Source organism: Homarus americanus, unplaced genomic scaffold (assembly GCF_018991925.1).
Source record: "Homarus americanus isolate GMGI-L3 unplaced genomic scaffold, GMGI_Hamer_2.0 scaffold24694, whole genome shotgun sequence".
In the NCBI taxonomy this organism is placed as follows: Eukaryota; Metazoa; Arthropoda; class Malacostraca; order Decapoda; family Nephropidae; genus Homarus; species Homarus americanus.
In genome coordinates, this window is record NW_024732780.1 from 4,955,551 (window position 1) to 4,983,047 (window position 27,497).

The 27,497-nt window shown below is 40.6% G+C and overlaps 1 protein-coding gene across 2 annotated transcripts in view; it reads left to right on the plus strand.

Annotated features, from left to right (window-relative positions):
- Positions 1-6,170: 6,170 nt before the first annotated feature.
- Positions 6,171-27,497, plus strand: part of LOC121868982 — a 127,760-nt gene continuing 106,433 nt past the window's right edge. The window contains exons 1-2 of one of the 2 annotated variants that reach the window (XM_042370030.1): positions 6,171-6,294; positions 14,859-15,088. In XM_042370030.1, coding sequence (XP_042225964.1) covers positions 15,005-15,088 — 84 coding nt within the window. In that variant the 5' untranslated portion in view covers positions 6,171-6,294; positions 14,859-15,004. The remainder of the gene's footprint in view (positions 6,295-14,858; positions 15,089-27,497) is intronic. The other variant, XM_042370031.1, reaches the window with a different exon arrangement.

Here is a 27,497-nt window from a genome sequence, read left to right on the forward strand (position 1 = left end):
CACTTACAGTACGGTGCCCAGCCAGTCGCATCCAGTGTGATGTGTGTGGTCGTCTGGGCCACTACCACAAGTGTTGTCCGACCAACAAAGCTAAGGGACAGCGTACCGGAAGCAGCAGCGCCCTTCCACCAGTGAGGGCCGCCCACAGTCGCCAAATCAGAGGCACGACGACCCTGGACAAAGCCCGACCCATATTAGGAGGGTGTACTCCTCGCGTCCCAGGACCAAAGTCCCCCAGCACGTCAGCGTCATCGTGACCTACGGCAATGTGTCATCCTGTCTCGAGATGCTGCCCGACACCGGCGCTGAGGCTACGGTCATCGGTCCCCAGCATTTGCAATGCTTGGGGCTCTCTCCAAGCGATGTACGACCGCCTCCCAAGGACCTCTGCGTCACGGCAGATAGGTCACAGATGGCCCCAGCCCTAGGTTCACTCCATGCACATGTCACCTTTGGCAATAGGTCGTGTCAAGCCTGGATTGACGTGCATAATGGTGTCCCGACTCCTTTGCTGTCCTACAGACAATGCCAAGAGTTGGCCATCATCTCCCAGGACTTCTCAACACCGGTTCTCGAGGTAAAATACGCCAACAGGGTGCACGAAGGGAGCAGCAACTACCCTGTTGCCGCCCTACCCCTACCTCTGGCCAGTGACACCTCTCCTTCGGTAGTTGTCCCTGCTGCTTCACGTCTCCACGCCTTGGCTCGCCTCCACGACAGTCACTGTGGAGCCGAGGCCACCAAACGGCGTGCAAGACAGACTGTGTTCCGGCCTGGCATCGACCCCGACAACTCCAATGTTGTCCAGGCGTGTAAGCCCCGCCAAGTACTACAACCCAGCCAGCAGCAGGAACCCTTCATGAGTGACGACAACCCCACCCGCCCCTTTGAGTCAGTGTCGGCCGACTTTTTCTGTGTGTCAGGAGAGTCCTTCCTGGTTATCGTCGACCGTCTCTCTGGTTGGCCGCTTGTCATCAAGTGCGGTAATGATGCGACATCTGCCGACACCATCAGTAAGTTCCGCCACTACTTCCGTTAACGTGGGCGTTCCTGCGCACCTACGAACCGACGGAGGGCCCCAGTTCACAAGCCGGGACTTTGCCGCGTTCCTCGACCGATGGGGAGTCCGGCATGTGTTGTCACCGCCTCATTACCCGCAGTCCAACAGCCACGCTGAGGCTGCTGTCAAATCCCTGTAGCACCTCATCCTCAAAGTGGTCCCTTCTGGGAATATTGACTGCGAGTCCTTCGACCAGGGTCTCCTTGAGCTCCGCAACACACCCAATTACACCGGACGCTTCCCTGCCCAGGTCTTGTATGGACGCCCCCTCCATTCTTGTGTCCCTGCTCACCCTCAGTCCTTCTCCAAGGAGTGGCAGGCCAAGACAGAGGATTGTGATCGCCGAGCCGCCGAACGTATTCAAGACGTCGTCGCCCGCCACAACGACCACGCCCGTCCTCTCCCCAGGTTGAGTGTCGGCACCCAAGTCCGTGTCCAGGACCCGACCTCCCTACGTTGGGACAAAGTGGGCGTAGTCATGGGTCTCGGCAGGTCACGGGACTACCAGGTGCGGTTACCCAGCGGTCGGGTGTGGTGGAGGAACCGCCGTTTCCTCCGCCCCGTAACGCATCCCATCCCGCTGACCCCGTCACCAGTGCTGAGTCCCATATCCCCCCCAGTGATTAAGCCCCTCGACGCTCAGAACGGATCCACAGGAAAAGGTCCGCTCAAGACTTTGCTATGAGCGTATAGGGGGGGGGGGAGGTGTATGTATATTATGTATGTTGTATGTATACCATGTATGTACTCTATATATACACATTATTTCTCTAGTCAGTAGCGTGTGGCAATGCCCTGTTTCATGTCACCACACGCTTAGATAAATGTGCCTGGCAACATCTGGAAGCTGCTAGTATACCACTTACCACATGTCGCCCGAGAGGTCAGAGTGAGGTCAGTTGACCCTATAGGAGTGTAAGGACTACCTGCGCTTGTAAGCGCACTCCTGTATATTTCCGTTAATAAAAACCTACAAAACTCTACAGGTGTTTATGTTCGCTCCTGTAGTTAGAACCAAGTACCCCGAATATCTCCACCTGCCATAAAGGAACGGCTAACTGACAACACCGCACTGGTCGCCTCCAGTTTGCCCAGCAATATGGGGGGGAGGATCCGGAGTTTTGGTCACGAGTAGTCTTCACGGATGAGAAGAGTTTTGCCAATACTAACCACAGTAAAATTCATTTGTGGCGGCCAAATTGCACGAGGTAAGTAAGGTTAACATATTAACAAGTCCATAATGATTAAAATAATATTTAGACCGTATTTGTCGATATAGCCGTAAAACTTCGTATAGCTCCTTATACATTTTCAAATATAAGTCTTTAAGATTATCGCTTAACATTAAAATATATTTTCAAGTATTATACTACAATCTTAATATAAGATGTAATAGCTTAATGAAGCCAATATATTTATATTTCTATCGCATTTTCCCTTCCTGCAGATACGACAGGGCCCACATATACGAGGTGGCTAGAAGTGGGAATGTGACGCTGAACGTGTGGTGCTACATATCCCTGCACAGTATGGGAGATGTTTTCCAAATTAAGGGGAGGTTTATGGCAAATAAATAACTAGACATCGTGCGGAATCAGTTCCTCCCTTCAATTCAGGAACGCAATTTCCCATTCCCTGCTGGGCCAATTACATTTATTCATGATATACTGTATACCCTATCCACACAGCCAGAGCAGTGCGTCAGTAGTTTGACGGGCAGCAACACCTCAGGCTCTTGGAATTGCCGAGCAAGGGATGCGACATGAATCCCATTGAAAATATCTGGGCAAGTATTGTCAATTCCTGGGAGCCCGAGTTCGAGAGGACGCCGAACCAGCTGTTCGACCACGTGACAAGACAGTGGGAGATTTTTAGAAACAAACATAAGCTTTTTACAAACAACGTATCTTCTATGCAGCGGAGGCTGCAAGCTGTAATTAATAAGGAGGGTGGTTGGACCCGTTATTAAACAATATACTGTAAATAATGCACTTGTCTATATTTTAATCCTCGAAAGAAAGAAATATATTATAAACCTCAAATTTAAATTATGCAATTACATAAAGCCAGTTGCAATATGATTAAAAAATTAATAAAAAAGTGAGGACCAAACCCCTCCAAGAAAAAGAGAGCTATTCAACCTCTTTCTGAGTTCTCGTAACTCGATAATTATAAGTATACTCTATCTTTGACTGACTGACTCTCTCTCTCTCTCTCTCTCTAAGTTATTAATAATAATACCATCAAATACAGTTAATAGAACACCAAAATGACCACTTCTGTGCGGCCCTGGAATACCACATGCCATTATTGTGTCAGTTGAGTCTACTACAGTGTCTGCTCTTTAACTTACGTCAATTTATATTATGTAATGCTCACATTACACTCAAGACTAAACTTGGAACATATTGTATATTCTTGAAATTTGATGTGAGAATCTCTTGGCAGCCCTTGCCATGATCCTAAAGTACGATGAATAGCTTATTATTGCAAAAATGCTACTTTTGGATTGCTTAATATTTATCCTGACAGCGATGCAGCCGAAAATAAATCCACCAATCACAATCACCTTTACATACAGCCTTCCTTTACCAAGTAATGCCAGGTAAAATTACGAGCATGAGAACAGGGTGGGGTCGGTGCATCTTGGTCTGACTGTACCTTCACCTGTCACCATACTGTACAACTCGACTACAACGTATCCTCTTCGTTATCTCATAAGCGGGGCCTACTGGGTTGAGATAATATGACACAACGGGCGAAGGATTTTGACAAACCGACCTGGCAACAGGTGTCGGAGTGTTCATACCTTTTTTGAGCGACTGTATATTATACACATGTGCACATTAAACCATAATTTCACACACACATACTGTATATACATGCTGGAGTTGAGGGAAACTGAGAACACTAAATGCAATCGTTTAATCTATTGTCACATTTGCTTACTGGTTTGAAAATGTGGCAGTTTAAGTTCTGGTATGAGCCGCATTTACATGGGCTGTATGTCAGGTGGTTTACCGTACATTCCTTACCTCTGGATGGCTGCCGTTACTTACCGTACTTCAGATGGGTTGCTGTTGTTGCGTTTGTGCTTAAGCCTTTCCACAGTTGTACGTAAGAAACACACATATAGATACAAGTGTCACAAGACCGTCTGTATCAACTGTCGTAAACGGAATAACTAGCAGCCCAGGCTACAGGGTATCGGTCTCTAGCTGAGTTACCAACTAATGTTATTCTTGTACAGTATATATAACTCAGGTCAGATCGAATACTCGGAGATTAATGTTGACATTCCTTGGGGCATTTTTTATTAGATCAATTCAATTTCAATTTCAATTGTTTATTCCTTGATACCAGAAAAAAATTGCAGAAGGCAATGGATGTGTGTAAAGGCAGAATTAGAATGCACTCGCAGGTATAAATGTAGTGGTGACTGAACGGTTTTAGTTGACAAAAGTGGGAAGACGAGAAACATTTTGTTTGATACACATGTATGCCTATAGTTTCGGTCATGAATTCGTTACCACCTTATGAACGTAACTTGATTTCTAAGAAATTAATTATCTGTTGTTTCGACTATTTTAACAAATTATGCTCTTAATCAATCCATTCAGATATACTTGGCAATGAGAATCAAAATCATATATCATCATAAAATAATACATATAATTTGAAGTTATTAGTATTTTTTCTAATCCTTTGTGTCAATTAGCCTATCTTCTGATTTCAAAACAATTATATGCTTGTAAAGCACGTTTAGAATATCTTAGGCAGTGTGCGGCGGCCATCTTGGAACGACAGCCATATTGGATGTTTTTCAAATGGCACTATACTGTATACCTTCTGCATAATTTATGCTGGTTGCCAAAGAGTAGAATTTACACAATATTATGCACCATTTTCTCGGACTAAAGTAACGGTGGCCCATCTGAAGCATGGGGTAAGTAACGGCAGCCAATCTGAAGTATGGGTAAGTAATGGCAGCCTACCTGAACTACTGTTAATAACGGCAGCCCATCTGAAGTACGGGTAATTAACGACAGCCCATCTGAAGTACGATTAAGTAATGGCAGCCGGAGCTACTATGGTATGCGGTCTATCGAGCTGGAATTCTGTCTACCGGGATATTTACACTGTAGCATCCATTAACCTAACCTACCCTAGGTTAGGTTAGGCTAAGATATATTAGATTAAGTTAGGTTATGTTAGGTTGGGTTAATAGACGCTACAATGAAAATATCCCGGTAGACCAGCTCGGTAGACCGCATACTATAGTTGCACAAGGCAGCCAATCTAAAGTATGGGTGAGTAACGGCTGCCCTTCTGAAATGAAGGTATTGGCAGCCCAACTGAAATGCGAGTAACAGTAGCCCTTCTGAAGTAAGGAGAAAATGAAAAGAAAAATAGGGTGAGCTGTTAATAAAATACAAGGTTTGAGTAAAACGATCTAATGAACCCTCCCACTTAGTACGATGTCCTCCGTAAACTTCCTGACCTCTCGTATGTCCATGGGAAAGGGTCGCGAAAAAGGAGACGTGATTGCTGCCCGTATCATCATTGGGTATGACTTTGCTTGGGAGATTGGTATCCCCGCATCCCCTGAGCAACGGTCTTGTGCATTATGCAGAAGACCCGACAGCCGCACCCTTGTCCACTACCCCCTAAGATGTCCCCACACACAACGCTTCCTTGACGCCTGCTGGACCACCACTCAACGACCCTCTGACGGAGACACGATGATCCTCCCCATACTGGCCAGATATTATGTAAATAACATTGATTATGTGTTAAAGGGATATCCTTCCTTCCTTAGGCTTTAGTAAGCCCCTTTATAATATTTATACTGTATATACTTGTCACACTTGCCAGATGCTTCTGGTGTCATTGTACAGGGGTACCTAGTGACAGCACTAGGATCCCGCTTCCTCTATCAAGGAATAAACAATTGAAATTGAAATTGAATTGATCTAATAAAAAATGCCCCAAGGAATGTCAACATTAATCTCCGAGTATTCGATCTGACCTGAGTTATATATACTGTACAAGAATAACATTAGTTGGTAACTCAGCTAGAGACCGATACCCTGTAGCCTGGGCTGCTAGTTATTCCGTTTACGACAGTTGATACAGACGGTTTTGTGACACTTGTATCTATATGTGTGTTTCTTACGTACAACTGTGGAAAGGCTTAAGCACAAACGCAACAACAGCAACCCATCTGAAGTACGGTAAGTAGCGGCAGCCATCCAGAGGTAATGATGTACGGTAAACCACCTGACATACAGCCCATGTAAATGCGGCTCATACGAGAACTTAAACTGCCACATTTTCAAACCAGTAAGCAAATGTGACAATAGATTAAACGATTGCATTTAGTGTTCTCAGTTTCCCTCAACTCCAGCATGTATATACAGTATGTGTGTGTGAAATTATGGTTTAATGTGCACATGTGTATATTATACAGTCGCTCAAAAAAGGTATGAACACTCCGACACCTGTTGCCAGGTCAGTTTGTCAAAATCCTTCGCCCGTTGTGTCATATTATCTCAACCCAGTAGGCCCCGCTTAGTAGATAACGAAGAGGATACGTTGTAGTCGAGTTGTACAGTATGGTGACAGGTGAAGGTACAGTCAGCCAAAGATGCACCGACCTCACCCTGATCTCATGCTCGTAATTTTACCTGACAATACTTCGTAAAGGAAGGCTGTATGTAAAGGTGATTGTGATTGGTGGATTTATTTTCGGCCGTATCGCTGTCAGTATAAATATTAAGCAATCCAAAAGTACCATTTTTACAATAATAAGTTTCCAAATATTCGTAAATTTGCTACAATAATAAAGAATTATATCAATAAATTGGCAACGCAACTACAACCAGGGCTGCCACTAGATTCTCACATCAAATTTCAAGAATATACAATATGTTCCACGTTTAATCTTGAGTGTAATGTAAGCATTACATAATATAATTTGACGTAAGTTAGAGAGCAGACACTGTAGTAGACTAAACTGACACAAGTGGTATTCCAGGGCAGCACTGAAGTGGTCATTTTAGTGTTCTATTAAATGTATTTGATGGTATAATTATTAATAACTCAGAGAGAGAGAGAGAGAGAGAGAGAGAGAGAGAGAGAGAGAGAGAGAGAGAGAGAGTCACTCAGTCAAAGACAGAGTATACTTATAATTATAGAGTTGACGAGAACTCAGAAAGAGGTTGAATAGCTCTAAAAAAAAAATTGTGGGGGGGAGGCTTTGGACCTCATTTTTTATTTATTTTTTAATCATATTGTAACAGGCTTTATGTCATTGCATAATTCAAAAATAAGGTTTATAATACATTTCTTTCTTTCGAGGATTAAAATATAGACAATTGCATTATTTACAGTATATTGTTTAATAACGGGTCCAACCACCCTCCTTATTAATTACAGCTTGCAGCCTCCGCTGCATAGAAGATACGTTGTTTGTAAAAAGCTTATGTTTGTTTCTAAAAATCTCCCACTCTCTTGTCACGTGGTCGAACAGCTGGTTCGGCGTCCTCTCGAACTCGGGCTCCCAGGAATTGACGATACTTGCACAGATATTTTCAATGGGATTCATGTCGCATCCCTTGCTCGGCAATTCCAAGAGCCTGAAGTGTTGCTGCCCGTCAAACTACTGACGCACTGCTCTGACTGTGTGGATAGGACATCTATCTTGAATAAAAGTAATTGGCCCAGCAGGGAATGGGAAATTGCGTTCCTGAATTGAAGCTAGGAACTCATTCCGCACGATGTCTAGGTATATATTTGCCGTAAACCTCCACTGAATTTGGAAAACATCTCCCATACTTACCTGCAAAACAGACACCAAATGAGCTGTTCTTATCCCCTGTCACAGCAGATGAATTACTGGCCATCATAAAAATGTCCAATGTTGCAGCAGCAGGCGAAGACAATGTACCAATGAGCATCATTAAGAAAGTAGTCCACTTATTACTACCTGTTCTCCTACACATTTGTAACTCCTCCTTCACTAGTGGTGTCTTTCCTGATAAACTGAAAATTGCTAAAGTTCATCAGGCATATAAAAAATCTGGGGACAAAGGTCTCTTCAAGAATTACCGCCCCATATCAGTCCTCCCAGCCTTGAGTAAGATCCTGGAAAAACTAGCATGTATAAGACTAAATTCCTTCTGCAATGCCAATAACATCTTTACAGACTCCCAGTTTGGATTTAGAGCTAGAAGGTCGACTGAGAGTGCTCTGCTATCCTTTACTAATGACATCTTAAATTCCTTTGATGACAGTCAGTTCACATTCGGTATATTCTTGGACCTCTCTAAAGCCTTCGATACTGTTGACAATACCATCCTCCTTTCAAAGCTAGACCATTACGGCGTTAGGGGCCTGTCCCACAATTGGTTTACCTCATATCTGTCCAACAGGATGCAGTATGTCTGCTATAATAACCACCAATCTGACTCCTCCCCAATCTTGCATGGAGTCCCCCATGGTTCCATTCTCTGTCCAGTACTATTTTTGTTGTACAAAAACGACATAGTCCACGCCAGCTCACTCATAAAATACAACTTATTTGCGGACGATAGTAATCTCTATGCCAGCAACCTCCATTCTTTGATGAGAACTATGAACACTCAATTGACTTAAGTCGGGACCTGGGTAATACGTATTAAACTGACCTTAAACCTTGAGAAAACCCACTACACGATCTTTCACAGAAGGAAAACTTACCCCCAGACCTGGACCCCTGTACCTTGGTAATCTAATCCTCAAACGCGAACAAAATTGTAAATTCCTCGGAGTTATTGCTGATGAGAAACTTAACTGGAGAAACCACTTACAAGCCATTCACAGTAAAATAAGAAAACAGTGCGGTATCATGTGTCACACTCGACAGTCGCTCACTCTCACAGCAATGAAAGAAATCTATCATGATCTTGTTTACCAACACCTGATACACTGTCACACACTATGGTGGGGCCTCTGGCTCTACAAAAACACAATCTCTGGTTACTGTACAAAAGGGAGTTGTACGGACAATGACCTACTTGAAAAAAAACAGATCACACAAACGAAAAATTTGCTATGTTGGTATTTTTAAAATTCGAAGATATTAACACTTACTGCTGTGCCCTCTTTGTTTACAAATCTATCAAGCACTTGCTTGACAATAACTATTTCCAGTTCCGGAATAATCAGAGATACAACTTAAGGCACCCAGAGCTACTAAGACTACCCTCCATGCACTCCTCTCAGTCCCAGACCTCCATAAAATATCATGGTGTGAAGGTGTGGAACGCCTTACCCCCACCCATCCGAGCAAAGACTACTCTCCCTTCCATTAAATCATCTCCTAAAAAATATATATTGTCGAAGTATTAATGTTTCTTGTAACACCTACTATATTTACAGTACCTGCTTTTATTGTACCATCAAAACCATTTTATCGGAAGTTATCATGGAAATAAACATAATTGCCAACTAGACATAATCCTGACACCTCTGTCCTCTTGTTCAACCTTATTACTGTACAACCCATGTTGTACTGCTCCCCCATTATACTTATGTTTTTCAATTTCACTGTAATTTATATGTATATGTGTATGTGTATGTATATGTATGTGTATATAAATATATGTATGTGTATATAAATATATGTATATATATATATATATATATATATATATATATATATATATATATATATATATATATATATATATATATATATATATATATATATATATATATATATATATATATATATATACAATCGATGCTGTGTGTTCTCATCAGAGCTGGTGAAGAACTTTTTTGTGTAGTTGTTGAGAAGAGGATCCTATGTCCTTGGGATGGACATTCCCGGTGTAGAAAATTGGCTAGTTCCCCCCCCCCTCCCCCACCCCCCACACTATTGGAAAAGCTTCCGCTTCCGATACAAGTACTGAAAGTATATGTCACCCAATAAGTCTCCTCTTGACGAAGTGAGAGTATACCGCTGAACCCGGTTACCAGGGAGAAGGTATCTCGATTTTGGAAATACCAGTACCTCAAGGAAGATAGTACGTAATAGATAATGTAGTCAAAAAACTCCACGTCTCCAGAAAAGAGTAGAACACGGATAATGCGTTACGGCATCGCTCGGTGGACGATGTGGCCTACTGGGACCTGACAACCACCATCTGTGGACAGGAAGAAACTCCACTCAACAGGCCTTCAAGGATGTGAGAATCTACGCTTATTGGAAAGAACGGTCTATAGTGACCAGCATAATGGAAATATGTGTTGTGGTCAGTTCTATGTGACCACACATGAACCACAGTGAGTGTTGAGAGGAAGTACTGCACAGTATGTCTGAAGGCAGTAGTAATACAGAAAGCGTGAAATCCTATGTTGGGATTACTATTAGTGTATAGACAATATGTGTGCGAGTTACGGACTCTGTGAACCCACGAATTAAGAGGAACATTTTCAGGGTGCACTTAGTAAATGCACATTTATACAATATCCTGTTACCATCTCTAAGACGTATGGAGGCTCCAGAAACTCTTTGTATGTATGTATGTATGTATGTATGTATGCATGTATGTATGTATGTATGTATGTATGTATGCATGTATGCATGTATGTATGTATGTATGTAATCCCAACGGTATACACCTCCTCAGCAAGTGAGCTGCACACAACCTCACTCTTACAAATACCATGTTTAGGCAGGCCGACAAGTTCAAGGGGACTCGTGGCAACACCCACGATCCAAACACTGGCATCTCATTGACTACATCATTGTCAGAGAAAGAGATCGCCAAGATATCCTCATCACTCAAGCAATGTGTGGCTCAGATCACTGCGACACTGATCATCGGCTCATCAGAGCTAAGCTCTCACTTCACGTCACCCCCAAAACGGCGAAGGCAGCAAGCTTCCAGATGTTGTTTTAATACTAAGCGTCTGGAGGATCCAGCGATAGCACATGCTTTAATAGAGAAGCTCGAACATGGGCTCATAAACAACCCGACAACAAAAAACCCAAATCCCACTGATGAATGGGTTATTCTCCACACTGTTATGAGAAAAACCTGCAGAGAGACCCTCGGCCTGATCGAAAGAATAGACCAGGGTTGGTTTGATGAAAATGGCCCGTATATCAATGATAAACGTGCTGCTTTACCTGACTGGCAGAACAACCCTCAGTCTCGGACCAATGCTGATACCTGTGGCAAGAAGAAAGCGGCTGCCCATCTCGAACTTTTGCAAACTAAAGAACGACTGATTCAAAAATAAAGCATGTGAAACCCCCCAAAAACCGTGTAAATCAGCACAAGATATGTGAATTTTTCAATTCCACTCAAAAATTTTATGGGCCAGTCACTGGTGGTACAGCCCCCGTCTGCTCATCCGATGGTAACTCCCTAATTAAAGATGAGGAAGGCATCTCAGCGCTGGAAAGGGCACTAACATTTGGTGCTCAACCGAAACACCTTTGGGGGACGCCAAATAAGATTGGCGAGGAGTCACATTAGTGATTATTATAACAGACATACTGCATCTTATTGGACAGATATGAGGTAAACCAATTGTGGGACAGGCCCCTAACGCCGTAATGTTTAAGCTTTGTAAGGAAGATTGTATGGTCGACAGTATCAAAGGCTTTAGGGAGGCCCAATGCCTACTGTGAACTGACTGTCATCAAAGGAATTTAAGATATCATTAGTAAAGGATAGCAGAGCACTCTCAGTCGACCTACGAGCTCTAAATCCAAACTGGGAGTCTGTAAAGATGTTATTGGCTTTGCAGAAGGAATTTAGTCTACTACATGCTAGCTTCTCCAGTATCTTACTAAAAGCTGGGAGGACTGATATGGGCCGGTAATTCTTGAAGAGTCCTTTGTCCCCAGATTTTTTATATGCTATGTAAACTTTAGCAATTTTCAGTTTATCCGGAAAGACACCACTAGTAAAAGAGGAGTTACAAATGTGTAGGAGAACAGGTAGCAATAAGTGGGCTACTTTCTTAATGATGCTCATTGGTATATTGTCTTCGCCTGCTGCTGCATCTTTGGACATTTTTATGATGGTCAGTAATTCATCTGCTGCTACAGGGGATAAGAACAGCTCATTTTGCTGTCTGTTTTGCAGGTAGGCTCGAAATTCTTCATGGTGATCAGGGATGCTGTCTGCAAATTTTTTGCCAATATTAATAAAATATTCATTGAAGTGGTTGGCAATGAGGGAAGGTTCCGTTACAACTGAATCATTTATCATAAAAGCTGAGTGGGGGGCCGAAGGGTGAGTGTTCCTGTTCTGAATAGAATTTATGACATTCCAGCTTTTCTTACCGTCACCTCATGCTGCCTGGAGCTTATTTGTATAATAGCTACGTCTGGCATTTCTAACTTCTTGAGTTACTCTATTTCTGATACTTCGGTAAGCATCACCGAAAGTTATGGGTCTTTTTGCAAATTTCCTTTGGAGTTTGTGTTTTTCCTTTATCATTATCTTAATCTCGCTTGTGATATAGGGTTTGGAAATGGATACAGTTTTCACTGACTTAGTCTTGAGCGGGAAGCATTTATCAAAGCAAGCATTGAAGATGCAAGAGAAGTTGCAGCTGTTCACGTTAGGGTTGTCGGAGGCATAGACAAGATCCCAGTTAGCATTCATTAGGTTGCTTTAAAAAAGGAGCATGTTGTCGGTGCAGTAGTCTCTGTATTGTATTGAGACTCTACTAGACCTTTCAGGTCTTGTGGCTGTTTTATACATGTCAAAAACTGGGAAGTGATCTGAGATATTGTTATAAATAATTCCACTTGCAAGATTGTTATATATAAAAGAAGACTTGAAATTTTGATATATAAGAAGGAGTTTTTCGGTTAAGAATAAATAAAGAGATTACTTAAAGATCGCATCGAGAATTTATTTATGTAGTATCAACATTTTTAGGCAGAATTACATTGAGAAATCCCTGCCCATAAAAAAAATATATAGAATGTTCCCATACTCACCACATGAACGGAAAAAAGTCAACCAATTTGCAAACAGGCATGTAGTACATTTATTTCCGGTGCTAAAAAAATGAAAAGGAAACAAACTTGATGCAATGTCTGGTTTTTCTTTCTCACCTTTGGCCGGTGTTAAATCAAACTCCTTCTTTCTTTCATTCATAGTTGGGCAAATAAGCACCACACCACACGGGCACTGTTGATAATGACTGGGCCACGGGAAGATCAGGTCAAATTCAGTATGTATGCTTAACCTGGTGTCGCACTGGTCACTTCACTTCCTTGCTACTGCCTCGGGAGTTGCACTTGACATTATTAGAGGGACCTGCCAGGCTTTGCCATAAACAGATGAAATATATCTGGAATTCTCCCTCTACACCCTCATTCTCCTCTCACTGTATGTACAATCAAAGACAAAAGTCGTGTCGCCGTTTTGTCCGAAGATTAAATATAACTCGTGAAACATTATGAGAGCCCCTTGCCACAAGGCAGAGTGCACTAAAACTTTAGCCCTTCGGCATATGTTTTCACCAAATTTCACGACACGACTTTTGCCTTTCAATGTAACTTGCTGACCCAATCCTTGGCGCCTCAAGCACTTCTTTTATTAATCAAAGTAGTCAAAGAAAGCAAGCATGAAGTTCGTAAGCTTCCCTGTTGGGCACTGTGAACGCGTTTTCACTTCCCCTATCATAGAATGCAAGGGGGTGGGTGCCCAATAAAATAGCCCCATGCGGTGCAAATCTGTAAAAAAAATCGGGAATTAGCTGGTCCAGAATGGAGTGAGACCACTTCATGACCAGTGGCTAAACTGCTGAACGAAATAGTTCATTAACCCCTTTACTACGGGTGCGCCACGTTTAATATTTTATTTGGCTAACGTCAGACGACTTTATTTAGCTCAGACAGAACCCGTACACAGGGGGATAGTAGACTCTCTCCATTAACCGGCCAATGAATCTTCTCTTCTTTCCTAGTTATATCATAACTATGACATTCTCCAATATTCTTGTCCTAGTTATTATATGACACGGAAGAAATTTTTTTTTGCATTTTTTGCAAATTGATCTGTTGCTTGTCTTTTTGTAAAATGGCCAACATTCTAGATTTTTTTACAAAGTAGCTGATACTTTAGAAATATTCTGTAACGCTTAATACATAATATATACTTTACCTTGATTGAGATTGGTATCCCCGCATCCCCTGAGCAAAGTTCTTGTGCATTGTGCACAAGACCCGACAGCCGCACCCTTATCCACTACCTCCTAAGATGTCCCCACACACAACGCTTCCGTGACGCCTTCTGGACCACCACTCCACGACCCCCTGACGGAGACACGATGATCCTCCCCATACTGGCCAGATATTATGTAAATAACATTGATTTTGTGTTAAGATAATATCCTTCCTTCCTTAGGCTTTAGTAAGCCTTTTTATAATATTTATTTATACTGTATATATTTGTGACACGTGCCAGATGCTTCTGGTGTTATTGTACAGGGGTACCTAGTGACAGCACTAGGATCCCGCTTCCTCTATCAATTGAAATTGAAATTGAATTTATCTTGATTAATTCAGTTTTAAATTAAAATAAGTTCAGGATACCCTTACATCTTGCGGTGGCAGATAGTAATAGGCTTGAAACATCAGGTTACCGTCATTAGGCATCATTATCAAGAAACGTGTACTAAAATCTGACTGTCAACAACACACATTGCCCAAATCAACCTATTAACACGTCATGATAACAGTACAAGGCTTACAACATTTAACTACTTCCTGTTTCAGCCTTACGACTGTGGGCTAACAGACATCAACGAGCAACTCAAAGATTGGAACATCAGATTGATCAACACAGTGGACCAACTTAAGGTTGGTCTCTACAACAAGTAGAGACTCTCTGCTGTTAGAGAGGGAGAGAGAGCTGTGCTAAGATGGGCTTCACTGAAGTGACAGACAAGGAGCAGCTCTTGGGGTTAGCTGAAAGAATTAAGCAAGATTTCCCACAATCATGTTTGGTGAGTATTCATGTTGGATGATGATAAACGTGTATATATATATATATATTACAGATTTTGGGCGAAATCGGTTTCTTTGGCAAAATTACCGGCATGCATATTGGCAATTTTGCAAAATAACTTACAAACAGACAACCTGAACTAACCTAACCTTATGGTTAGGTTAGGATGGCTCATGTAGATTGATACACAGCTAAGTGGTCCTGTTCTATTGTTTTTTTTTACTTTGGTTAATAAGTTTGTACAATTTCCGGCATGCATATTGGTAATTTCACCCCCCTCCCCAAAAAAAAAGAAGATGGATGAAAAAATTAGGTATATGTTGTAAAGAAATACAGATTGAAAGAACTGCAAATATACATCTATAGCATGAGTGTTTTGAATCTCTGACCACCACTTGAACAGATGTACAACAACCTGCTGTTCCGTGCTCGAGGGTTCTGCTCCACGGGAAGATTCTACATCATTGAAGATTCCCCAGACTCTTACGTCATCCTAAAGCAGAGCAACGTGAGTTAAATCCTTATTTATAATACTAAAATTAATATATTTCCTAGGTATAAATGCTCGTAACTTTGTATGCTACATGTCTTGATACACTTATTTACAGTCGAAAATTGTTGACGTCGGTGTCATTTATGTTTAGTCAGTTCATAATGTCAGTCAAACAATTTTACATATCTCACAGGTTAGATGAAAATCGTACAGGGGGAGTGGGGTATATTTCGTTATGTATCAGTGGTGAGTTGTGTGAGGGAGGAGAGGGAGTGTTTCGTTACGGGGAGTAAGGTCATTAAATATAAGGTATAGTTAGGCAAACATGAAATTAGATATATCAGATTATATTTAAATATTACTTTAGTTTTCAATCTGAGTGTTAAATATTTATATAGGGCTTACAGGCTGCGGCGAGGCCACCTTATAATAAAAATTGTTTTCTATGGGCCGATACAAGAAACTATTTTCTTGTTGAATCATCGTCACGTAAATGTCCAACTGCATTGCCTCACGAACAGTGCGCCACCGATAACTGGCAATTACTGTCAGAACAAATGAAAGCCTTGGGCATTAAATACAACTATAGAAAGTTTTGAGAATGAACAAGCACAAAATCAAAATAGTGTGAAAACATTAGATAAGATAGGAGGGCTTGTAATGTAAGTAGGAAAATTCAAACATTACAGTGGGACATTCTGGGATTAAGGGAAGTATGATGGAAAGGTTCATATAGTTTTAGTGGTTAAAAAATATTTCATGTATCCAGGTGGTGAAAAACATGAGAGGTGTTGTATTCTTGGAAACCAGATGTGAGCTGTCGTGTAAAGGGATATTGGGCAATGTCAGATGGAGTTTTATTAGTCAGTTTTAATGCTAAAGCCACGGACTTGGTAACAATGCAGAATTCTGCACCAACAATTGAAAGTGAGGATAAAGTTCTAGAAAAGTTTTATGAAGATTTAATGAAATCCAAAGACACAATAAAGTTTAATGAATGTCTGACCAGTGATTTTAACGGAATGGTTGAGAAGTGGAAAAGAAACACCAGGACTAAGACAACATAGAATGGACAATAGCCATGAAAGAGAAAATATATTAATTGATTTGTGTTAGGAAGGCAAGATGACCACGTCCCAGTAATGAGTTAATGGGGCTAAAACCTAAAAATAATTAAAAAGAAAAACATTGGACAAAAACAAATGGAATATAGGAAGTTCAAAACAATGACTGGAATATAAAATTAAATTGAACCCTCCCTAAAATTTCACTATTGTGAGTAGAAGGCTCTCATGAAAAAGAAATAGCAAAACTGGAATAGTTTCAAATAAATAATATTGTATTAGAGAGTGTAGAAAAACTTCTCGAATATAGGGGGACCAAGTTAAAAGTGATTGAACCACAAATTAAATTTGAGAGGGAATGTATATATAACGGAAGTTGAAAAGCCGAAACCTTGCTTACAAAGAGCTTAAAAAAAAAATTAAAAAGCTCTATAGACAGGCGAAAGAAGATTTTATAGCTAGGAAATGCAAGGAGATAGAAGATGATGACAGGGACATATAAGTAGGAAAATATACAGTAAAATTAGCAAATACGGTAAGATCCTGTTTGAGGCAGAAAAAGTACGAGAGATGGGCAGAGTATGTAGAAGAACTATACAATGATGATGATGATGATACACTGGAGGTAGGAAATGACAAGAGTATAAAGATCAGACTATTGTGGACACCAGAAGTTGGGCAGCTGTGAGCAAAATGAAAAATAATAAGGCTTGTGGGGTCGTCAGCTTCTAATGACATTCATAAAACAAATGGGCTAGAATACCATCAAATATTTGGCTAAAATAAGTAACTTCCTAATTATTTCCAAATATAGATATTTGTGTTATTACCTAAGAGCCAGGAACGGCAGAATGCACCCAGTTAGAAAAAAATAAGCTTAATAAGCCATACCGGCGAAATTTTATTAAACAATATTTTAAGTAGAATAAAATTTTAAATAGACTTAGTTATCTGAAGAACAAAATGAATTTAGAAAAGGAAAATGAACTTGTGAAGCTATATTTGAATTGAAATTTTTGAGTGAAGAGCTTTAGCGGTCCTAAGATATTTATTTATCTGCTTTTATATTTTGAAAAAGTCTTTGATAGGGTAAAACATAATAAACTTACATATGTTGTTATATGTTCAGGGGTAATTACTCTGCTTGTTCGGTAGGTATGGCTATATTATATATAACTTTGTTCCTTTATGTAATAACTGGTTAATATGTTATATATATTGATTTATAATATGTATGTATTAAGTAAATTAGTCCATGTCGTGTATTAATTAAGTAAAATATGTATTAGTTAGGTAAAATTGCTTGATATAATTGGCGACATGGTATCTGCACTGTGTGGGTCACTGGTCTACCAGCTCAGCTAGTAAGTGGGGAGACTCACAGTGATGCCGTTTCATGGAATATCATCTGCTAGTGTGGAAAACAATCACACATACCTTGCCGATGTGGACCTGCTGGACCTAGTTCCCCTTACTGTGGAACATATTCCATACATATGCATATATGTAAAATATGATAATAACCCTTAATAATTTTGATACCAAAATATAATGAGAAGGTGTATTTATATATTAGCCTAATTATGGTAAGGATATAGCTATTGTCATTTGTCATTTGTCATTTCATAAAACAGTTGAAAGAGTCTTAGAGCAGTGGACATGAGAGACCCATCGGCTTTTCTTTATTTCAACTTCTTAAACTTTATTTGGCCAACATTTATAAAAAAAATAACCAACTATTCCAGATGGACCCCTACAGTTCATTTACTCTATAAGAATTTATTAGAGTATTTTTCCCGTCCGTAGTTGGTGCAAAAGGCAGACATTACGAACTTTGACCTATGTAATGAAAACAACCACCTACCAATTACTCTGATTTTCTTGGGCTCAGCTGTGAATGGGTTGCTTCAGACTGAGTATCAAAATCATGGCGTGATGTGCGACGAAGATGTCGCACCTTTATGGTCACTATGTGTATGCAGCTGAAGAAAAGATTTGATTTTAATGATAAACTATGGTATATGTGCTCATTTTTATTCCCCAAAAAGTTTTAGACTTCAGATCCAGGACTGCGATGCCTTCTTTACATGATTTAGTGAATGCTGTGCCTCGTTTTCATGACGGGGATATACAGGCATTGGAATATAAGTGGAGAAACCTTGATTCTACTCCTTTACCACCAGAACTGAGAGACGTTAAATGTGGGAATGTAGAATTTTATGTAAAGTTACGACAAACGACCAATAACGAGGGATCACATCAATAAACTTTTTTTCCCACATTTGCATTGCAGGTTATGTCATTACAACACATCCAATGCAGATGCAGAAAGGTTATTCTCCAAAATTACTTTAATGAAAAAAGACACAAGGAATCGCTTACAGATACCACCCATCAATGCCTTAACTTCAGTTTCTGAAACTAAAATCCCAAGGTTACTGTGTGAAGTTTACCTCATCTCGAGCAATTATAAATAGTTTACAAATGTAATATACAAATGAAGAAGATAGTGTGTTTTGGAGGTGTTTGGTTTTCGGGGATTATTGATGGTGATGCATTTGTCGTTTATAAAGTAAATATCAGACATAACAACCTCTGTTCTGTTACCAACAAACTTGAATATTTAATGGCTGTATCATCTAGTGAAGCATATTCAACTATGACATTCACCAATTGAACAAAACCGGGCAAAAACATCACCAAAACTCCAGATGAGCAAAACGGACTGTATAAAAGACAAGGAACTATTAATAATTATCCACTACTGAATGTAAAACAAGCAACACGAAGAAATCGACGAAGACCTAGATAAGCTACACAACGCCATAAAGTAAGCGTTCAACCAAACGACCCCATTAATGATATACAGAACCCCTCCAAGTAATAAACCCACTGAAGCATTAGAGGCTACATGTACAATACAATAATACAAGGACAGATATAGAACAAGCAGGACCCACTAGAGAACTACTCCAAAACGTAAGGGAAATTTACCATGACCTCCAAGAGGAATATATAAAAATTAACAACGAAAAATGGAACAGTCTACTGTAATATCAAACATAGATACGACAACGGACACAAAAACATTCAGGCAAAACATTAACAGATTACTTGGCACCAAAAAACAAACAGTAAACGACATAAAAGACCAAAATGAAGAAAAATTTTATACAGACCAGGAAAAAGAAGAGGCCGTTCGTAGAGAATGGAAAAATATATTCCGAATATCAGAAGAAGAAAATTAGAACTTTGACAAAGAACATGAAGAAGCAATTAAAGAGAGCAAAACAATAGACTGGCGCCCTACCATACAGGAAATCCAGATAGACTAAAACCCAATAGATTCATAGGGCACGACGAACTACTACTCAGCTTATGCACATATAAAGAAAAATCACCCTGGAATGAGTGGCATAACTCGAAATATACTATTGAACCTACCTAACAGACCAATTCAAGCACTCCTATATACAACTCAGTTCTATCAGCTGGTTACTTCCCCGATGCCCTCAAGTGCGCTAAAATGATCTTCATTCCCAAAGAAGGCAAAGATCCAACACAAATAACCAATTACAGACCGATATCTTTACTGGAAATAACTGGCAAACTCTTAGAATGCTTAATAAAGAACAGGCTACAAAAAATCCCGGATACATATAGTAAACACAACCCAAGACAGCATGGCTTCAGGAGTGGGAGAGGGACCCAGACTGCAATAGCTATAATAACAGAAATCATCGCTAAAGAAAAACAGCATGGAAACCAAATAAACCTTGTCCTGAGAGACGTAGCAAAAGCCTTTGATAAAGTGTGGCACACAGGCCTAAATTACAAAACCTTACAACTACACCTGCCAGCAGAAAGCGAGAGAATCCTGTGTAACTACCTCCGAAACAGAAGAGCGCAGCTGCAAATTGGTCAGTATTTAGGCCCAACCCTAGACCTCAAAAGTGGGGTGCCTTAGAGGGGGGGGGGGGCGTACTGTCCCCAACACTTTCAACATATATACAAACAACCTACCAGAACCAACACAACATAGCGAACATATCTTCGCAGATGACATCCCACAAATCATATCATACCATGAAAAGTCAGAGGCAATGATGGCACGCCATACAGCGCATGCAATAAAGAACATAAATGAGTATGGAAAAAAATGGGAGATTAAAACAAATATTAACAAATTTAAAATCACACAAGTTGCCAAGAAAAAGGTCGAACTAGTCAATGTGGATGAAGAAATATACCCATACGCCAATGAAGGCACCATATTAAGATTCAGGATCACAAAAACCGGATATAAAAGTTTCATTAAAGGAAAGGACAACAAACTACGCAGCAAAATTTCAATTACTTGGAAATTTTAAAACCTAAATACAGAAAACAGACTAAAATTGTATTCGGCTCTAATAAAATCAATAATAAGCTACCCGCCTGTACCAATCAACGCATTCAGTGACACAAGAATCAAGAAACTACAAACAATACAAAATAAATGTCCAATATTTATATATAACATCAGATACGAACAAAGGATAACAAACGAAGAACTGCATAGGTGAGCGAACATCGAGGCAGTAAATGTAGACATATACAACAAAGCTAAAAGAATAGGGGGCGAGTTGAAGAGTTAGAAGCTGTAACATATGGCTCAATAATGAAATAGAAAGAAGAGTGAGAGAACATTCATGGTTCAGATCGAGCAGAACAACACTAAACAACAAGCACCAATACCAAGATAAAACTAACAACCTCAAAGTAATACAATAACAAAATAAAACAAAAAATCGCATAGATTAAATAACCAATTAAACACCGGCACCACGAAACATCAACCTTTTTAATTAAATTTAAAAAGAATGACCTCCTCCTTGCTAACCAAAGCAGCATGTTGGATCCTCTTTTCTTTTTCTTTTTTTTTACGGGAATTAGCCCACCCGGGCACAGGTCAAACGACCCACAATGGAGCCTGGGGGCGAAAAAAAAAAAGCGGAAAGAAATTGTAAATATAGAAAAAAAAGGTTATACTGTATTAATCTACATCACGAAGATGCCGGAAAACCAGCTTTTTAAAGTGAGACAGATTGTAAGAGCATGGAAACACAGAAGAAGGCAGAGCATTTCACAGTTTGGCTGTGTGAGGAAAGGAGGTACTATAACGGGTTATTCTCGTGTGACCGACATCCACAGAGAAACGGTGGGCACCGCGGGCAAGACGTGTGTTACGAACCCAGGGCCTTGCCGGCGGTACACAGGATGCCAAATCCACCGAACATTGCCCGTTAAAGTACCTGTAAAAGAGAGAGAGTGAAGCAACATTGTGGCGAAGAGAAAGGGAAGAGAGATTGTCGACTAAAGGAGGAGAGTTAATAAGACGAAATGCCTTTGCTTCCACCCTATCTAATAGTTGGACAGAAGAGCCACCCCAGATATGAGAGCAGTACTCCAAGTTAGGACGAATGAATCCCTTATATACTTGGAGCAACTGCTCAGGAGTGAAGTAGCTGCGGCATCTGTACAGCATTCCCAACTTTCGGGAGGCAGCTTTAGTTATACTAAGGATGTGTGATTTCCAGGACATATTGGAGGAAATGGTGAGGCCTAACATATTTATTTCAGAATTTGGGAGGATGATAGCGTCCAGAAATGAAATTGGTGGGAGATCGTCTAATTTACAAAGTGTAATTGGTAAATATTGAGTTTTATTACTATTGAACTTAACCAAGTTTGTACCCCCCCATTCAGAGATGCTGCACAGATCCGCGTTGATAGAAGTAATGATATCGGTTCTAGAAACAGATCTAGTTTGAGAGTTAGGAGGAAAGGGAAATTATGAGGAAGAGTGAAGAGTAGAATCATCAGCGTAAGAATGGATAGAAGTAGTTGAAGTGTGAAGTAAATCCTTGATAAAAAGAAGGAAGAGAGTTGGTGAAAGAACAGAACCCGGTGGGACGCCACTACTGGTAGAGAAAGAGCGAGAAATCGATCCCTCGACAACAACTGCCATGGATCCGTTCTCAAGGAAGCTAGAGATGAGAAAACCAAATTGGGGAGAGAAACCAAAAGAGGGAAGTTTAGATAGCAAAGACTTGTGCCATACCCTGTCAAATGCTTTGGAGGTGTCGAGGGCCACGACAAAAGTTTCCCCATAATCCCTAGGAGAGGATGACCAAAGATGGGTGCAATAGGAGAGCAGATCACCAGTAGATCTCGCCTGGCGAAAGCCATACTGGTGATCTGACAAAAGAGAAAGGCGTTCAAGGTGACGGAGAAAACGGGAGTTAAAATAGTTTCGAAAATCTTAGAGAGGGATGAAGTTAGGGCATTGGGGCGATAGTTAGAGGGATTAGAATGGTCACCCTTCTTCGGGATGGGCTGAACCAAGGCATGCTTCCAAGAAGAAGGAAAAGTTTGGGTTTTGAGGCAAAGGCGAAAGAGGTGAGCAAGCACAGGGGCCAGGGCTTCAGCACACTCCCTCAGAACACGAGGGGGTATTCCGTTCGGTCCATGCGCCTTACTCACATCCAACCTGGATAACACACCGGCAACCCTGCCGGTTTTCTATTTTAAACAAAAGCTTCAACAAAAAGAAAAAAAGTGTGACTAAAGGACACTATCCTTGGCCTCTCCAACCCTTTCCTAGTGCTTTTCCTCCCACCTCCATAAAGTTCCATAAAGAATCTTGCCAGGGGTCGTCACCTCTTCCTTGAAATACTGGCTACTGCAATGACAAAAAATGAACGAGAAAAAAGCTTTTTTACCTAACGCACGAGTGTGGAATAACGGCAACACTGGGGGAGAGGCAGATAAACCTGGCTGGTGAGAGAGTGTGGTCAATGGGTGGTACAGTAGGTCTGGACTCAGGATATATGTGGATATATGTATATGGCGATAATTAGTTTATTCCCTTGTAATGTTCGTGTATGGTAAGGGTGTTTAGGTTAATTTAGGCTGTCGTTTGTATTTATTTTACTTGTTTGTAAATACGTCCCTAATTTTATTAATTTAGAAATTATGTAGTGTATGATTCATCCTCAATATAAGATAATCTGAGGCTTAAGAACGTGGTGGATATAATATTAGTCATTATAGTGTTTACCCTGCTTGTTGTTGTGACCACAAGTGGTAGGGGTTTGTTTTTTATGCTTTGACGACCAAGATTTACCTCTTATTTGACTAGAGGCAAATTCCTGATAAAGCGGAGTGATGACAAAACAGAAAATGGGAGTTATTTTTCGCATTAGTATTTTTCATATTATATCAATATCTGATGTGTTATTAGTTTGAATTGTGTGAAGACTGAACAAAATGGAACATTTCACCGTAGAAGAATTTCTGAAGGAATCATCAGTAATAACTTTACAAACCTTTAAGATTAGGGAAGATGGTTAGATTAAATTGGCTTGTAAGGATAGGGCCCAAATAAAACATCACTGGGGAAAGTCTGAAGTGAAAAATGCTGTTTTATGACATCTTTTAAACACAAGAGGTACTTGACGAGTTCGCTTTATCATTGTGTGAGTTAGAGGATGTTTCTAAGAATCATGCTGTTAGGATAATGGAACTGGAGTTAGAGAGGGAAAAGTTGAAAGCGAATGAGAGGGGGTGAGAGAGAGAGAGAGAGAGAGAGAGAGAGAGAGAGAGAGAATAATTTTCAGTTAACATTTCTTTAAAAAATTCTCAGCTTAATTTGAATAATGAGGAGGAATGGGAGGGGGGGGGGGGATGGGGATATAAAAAAAAATATTAGGAAAACTTTTTATATTACAAATCATATCAAACTTGCACATCATTTTCAAGAAAGTGATCCTGAAGAATTCTTTCTACAAATCTAGAATTCGGACTGCTCTTGCTGTGTGAATGGGGCGTCGATCCTGCACAAATAGGGTGGGACCAGGAGGGAAGGGAAGTTCTTTTCCTGAAGGGAGGATCGGATAAAGTTTTGAAGAATATTAATATATTTTGCTGCAGTGAACCTCCCTTCAATCCTGGTCACATCACCCATTCCATGGATGCAAGTCAAAGCCCTCATTTGTTGCATGTGACGTGACCACTTCGTGCATCCTCATGAATATTATGAATGTCGTATCTGCAGATAAAGAAAATAACGAATGTCATTATTTTGTTTCTCTAAACCGTTTCATGGGACAATCAATATAAGTGTCGTATTGGGGGACATATAAAATAAAGTCAGTCATTTTGTTGCCTTACCAGACCATTTCATGCGACAATCGTTGATAAATAAATTATATTGCTGACATTATTTGACTGGGAATTATACAAGTGATGTGAGGACTACGATGATTATATACCCAACATATTGGCATAATAAATAATGACTATATAACTAATGTTTAATAGCTATCATATATGGTAAAGATGAATATGTTCGTAAATAAAATGTATTGAATATTTGTCACCATTCAGTATGTAGTTGCATTATGACTTAGTCGGAGACAGATATTGTTGACTTGTGACACACATGTGGCTGTGTGACCAATCGCCTCTTTATAACAAACCTTGGATATATAAAGGTATTATCATAAAAAAATATGTGTTAAACAAAACATAACGCAGGTGGAGAATTGTAACAGTATGTGTAAACGGGAGTACGGTTAAAGTATATTGAGCGATGATTATATTGCAAAATACATGATTGTCAACCTGTTCACCATACATGTGTTCCTATTGTAAACAATAAGGTAATGATACATTACCTGGTGCTATTTTCTGTCCACACATGCAGTCTGCCATGATTTGAAGAACTAAAGGTCTTTTCATCCGTGAAGACTACTCTTGACCAAAAGTCGAACCCTTCTCCCACATGCTGGTTGGCGAGCCTGCCTGCACGGTGTTCAGCTGTCAGACGCTGCGGGAACCCTGTGATGGATTCCCGCTTCCTGCAGACGCCTCCGGACTGTAGTTACAGACACTTGTAATTGGAGTGCTTCCCGAATCGCAGTGGCTGTTGTGAAGTGCGTTTCGGTTGGTGCACGCCGAATTCTTCTATCCTCATCAGGTGTCGTCAACCGGGGACCGGGGAATCTTTTCTCTGTGACATTATATTTATATGACAAACATCATGAGCATAGTGTGTGTGTGTCTTGAGGGAAAGCACTGGTGGATGAACTGAACCACCGGTAGTGATGTATGATGGACGTGCTGATAATGTGAGCCACCTCTACCTAACCATCCCACCAAACCCTCGACCCATCCACTCATTCAACATAACATGATCTCTACACAATATACAACCCACCTACACCTCACCCTCAACTCCACATCGCTTCCCACCCATTACCCCAATACATCCAGCCCTCACCCCTCTGCCTCATGCCTCTCAGTTTTAAATCTGCAAGTCATGAACGTTCCTCTCCTCCCATGAGGATTACCAACTCGCTTCCATTCGGTTGTTACCTTACCTCCTGGTGCACCTCCTAGTCATTCAGTCACAATCATTGTGATGATGGTAGTGATGAGGCAGTAGTGGTTCCCTGAGGAGGGAACAAAGTGCATGAGTGGCAATAAGAATGTTGGTATTGATATGGTGCCTGTAGTGAGAATTGTTATAATAGTGATGGTGGGGCAGCAGTAGTATACAGGTGAAGGCCGTAGTGAAGAAGACGGCGATGATGCTGTAATTGTTGAAGGCAGACCATGGAAGTTTTGTGGGTAGTCCTGTGGTAAGAAGGGGGTGGGGGAGCAAGTGAATATTACATTCAAGTGTTACAACAGTTTATACATGCTCTGGTTGCTCAACTTTCCTCCCAACGTCTGGTTCACCTAGCCACAGCGGAAGGAGAGACGCCGAGTTGTTGAGCAATGACCCTTATACGCAGGCCAATCTCTCGCAGTCCAGTCCAGTCATCCTACCTCGCAGAGATAGCTGACTCTCATGTCAATTCGTGATAAGGCGGTGAGGAGAGTGACCTAGTGTAACTTCCCCAAAACCACACTTGACTGTGATTGGTTCAAACCATGTTTGACTATGACTGGTTACCCCTGTGTTGATCACGAAACTACCAATTTCGTTTCCCCACTACCGTTTCCCCAATATCTTTGCTGAATGTGATGAGAGATGATATTAACAGTAATATTGTTTATCAGCAACTACATAATATAACGTGAATCGGCATCACAGGACAAACCCGGGTGAGACTATAGTCAGCTTCTTCGGAGGTGTAATGTGATCTGCCATATGAATTTGTAAAGCATTGACTGTCGTATCACAGTTCACAAAATATTCTTTTTTATATTTTAATTATTCAGACGTCGGAATATCCACCAGCACTTAGTATTAAATTCAACAAAATAACAATTAAATCTATGTTATGACAATAACTATATTGTTATAATGTAAACACCATGTGCCATATCATCAGGTCAAACTTTATCCTCACAGTTGACATGATAACGCATGTCATCAGATATGAAACAATTACAGTGTATATGTCAATCTTAATGGCAGGTTTATCAAACAGATACTGTCAGTATTAAAAGATAGTAGGAGACTGCTTACCTAACACAAAACTATGATACTGGAATTAGTCCCCACAACATATTTCTCCCTCTCCCACCTCCTACCCACACCACCGTAACACCTCTCGTCTTGACATCAATACCCCCTCCCTATCCCTAGTACCCCCGAAAAACCAACTCGCTATCACCCAAACCATCCACCAGTCATGAGAAATTAACTAAGCAGTGTTATGTACAGATTATATATTTGTATATCAGAATGGTATGTAGACTGGAAATTTATACATGGACAGCTATTACCTGAAAGAGTGATTGATGAAATAAATGGTAAAATAGGTATGGGAGAGTGTAAAGGCCTGGGACTTAGG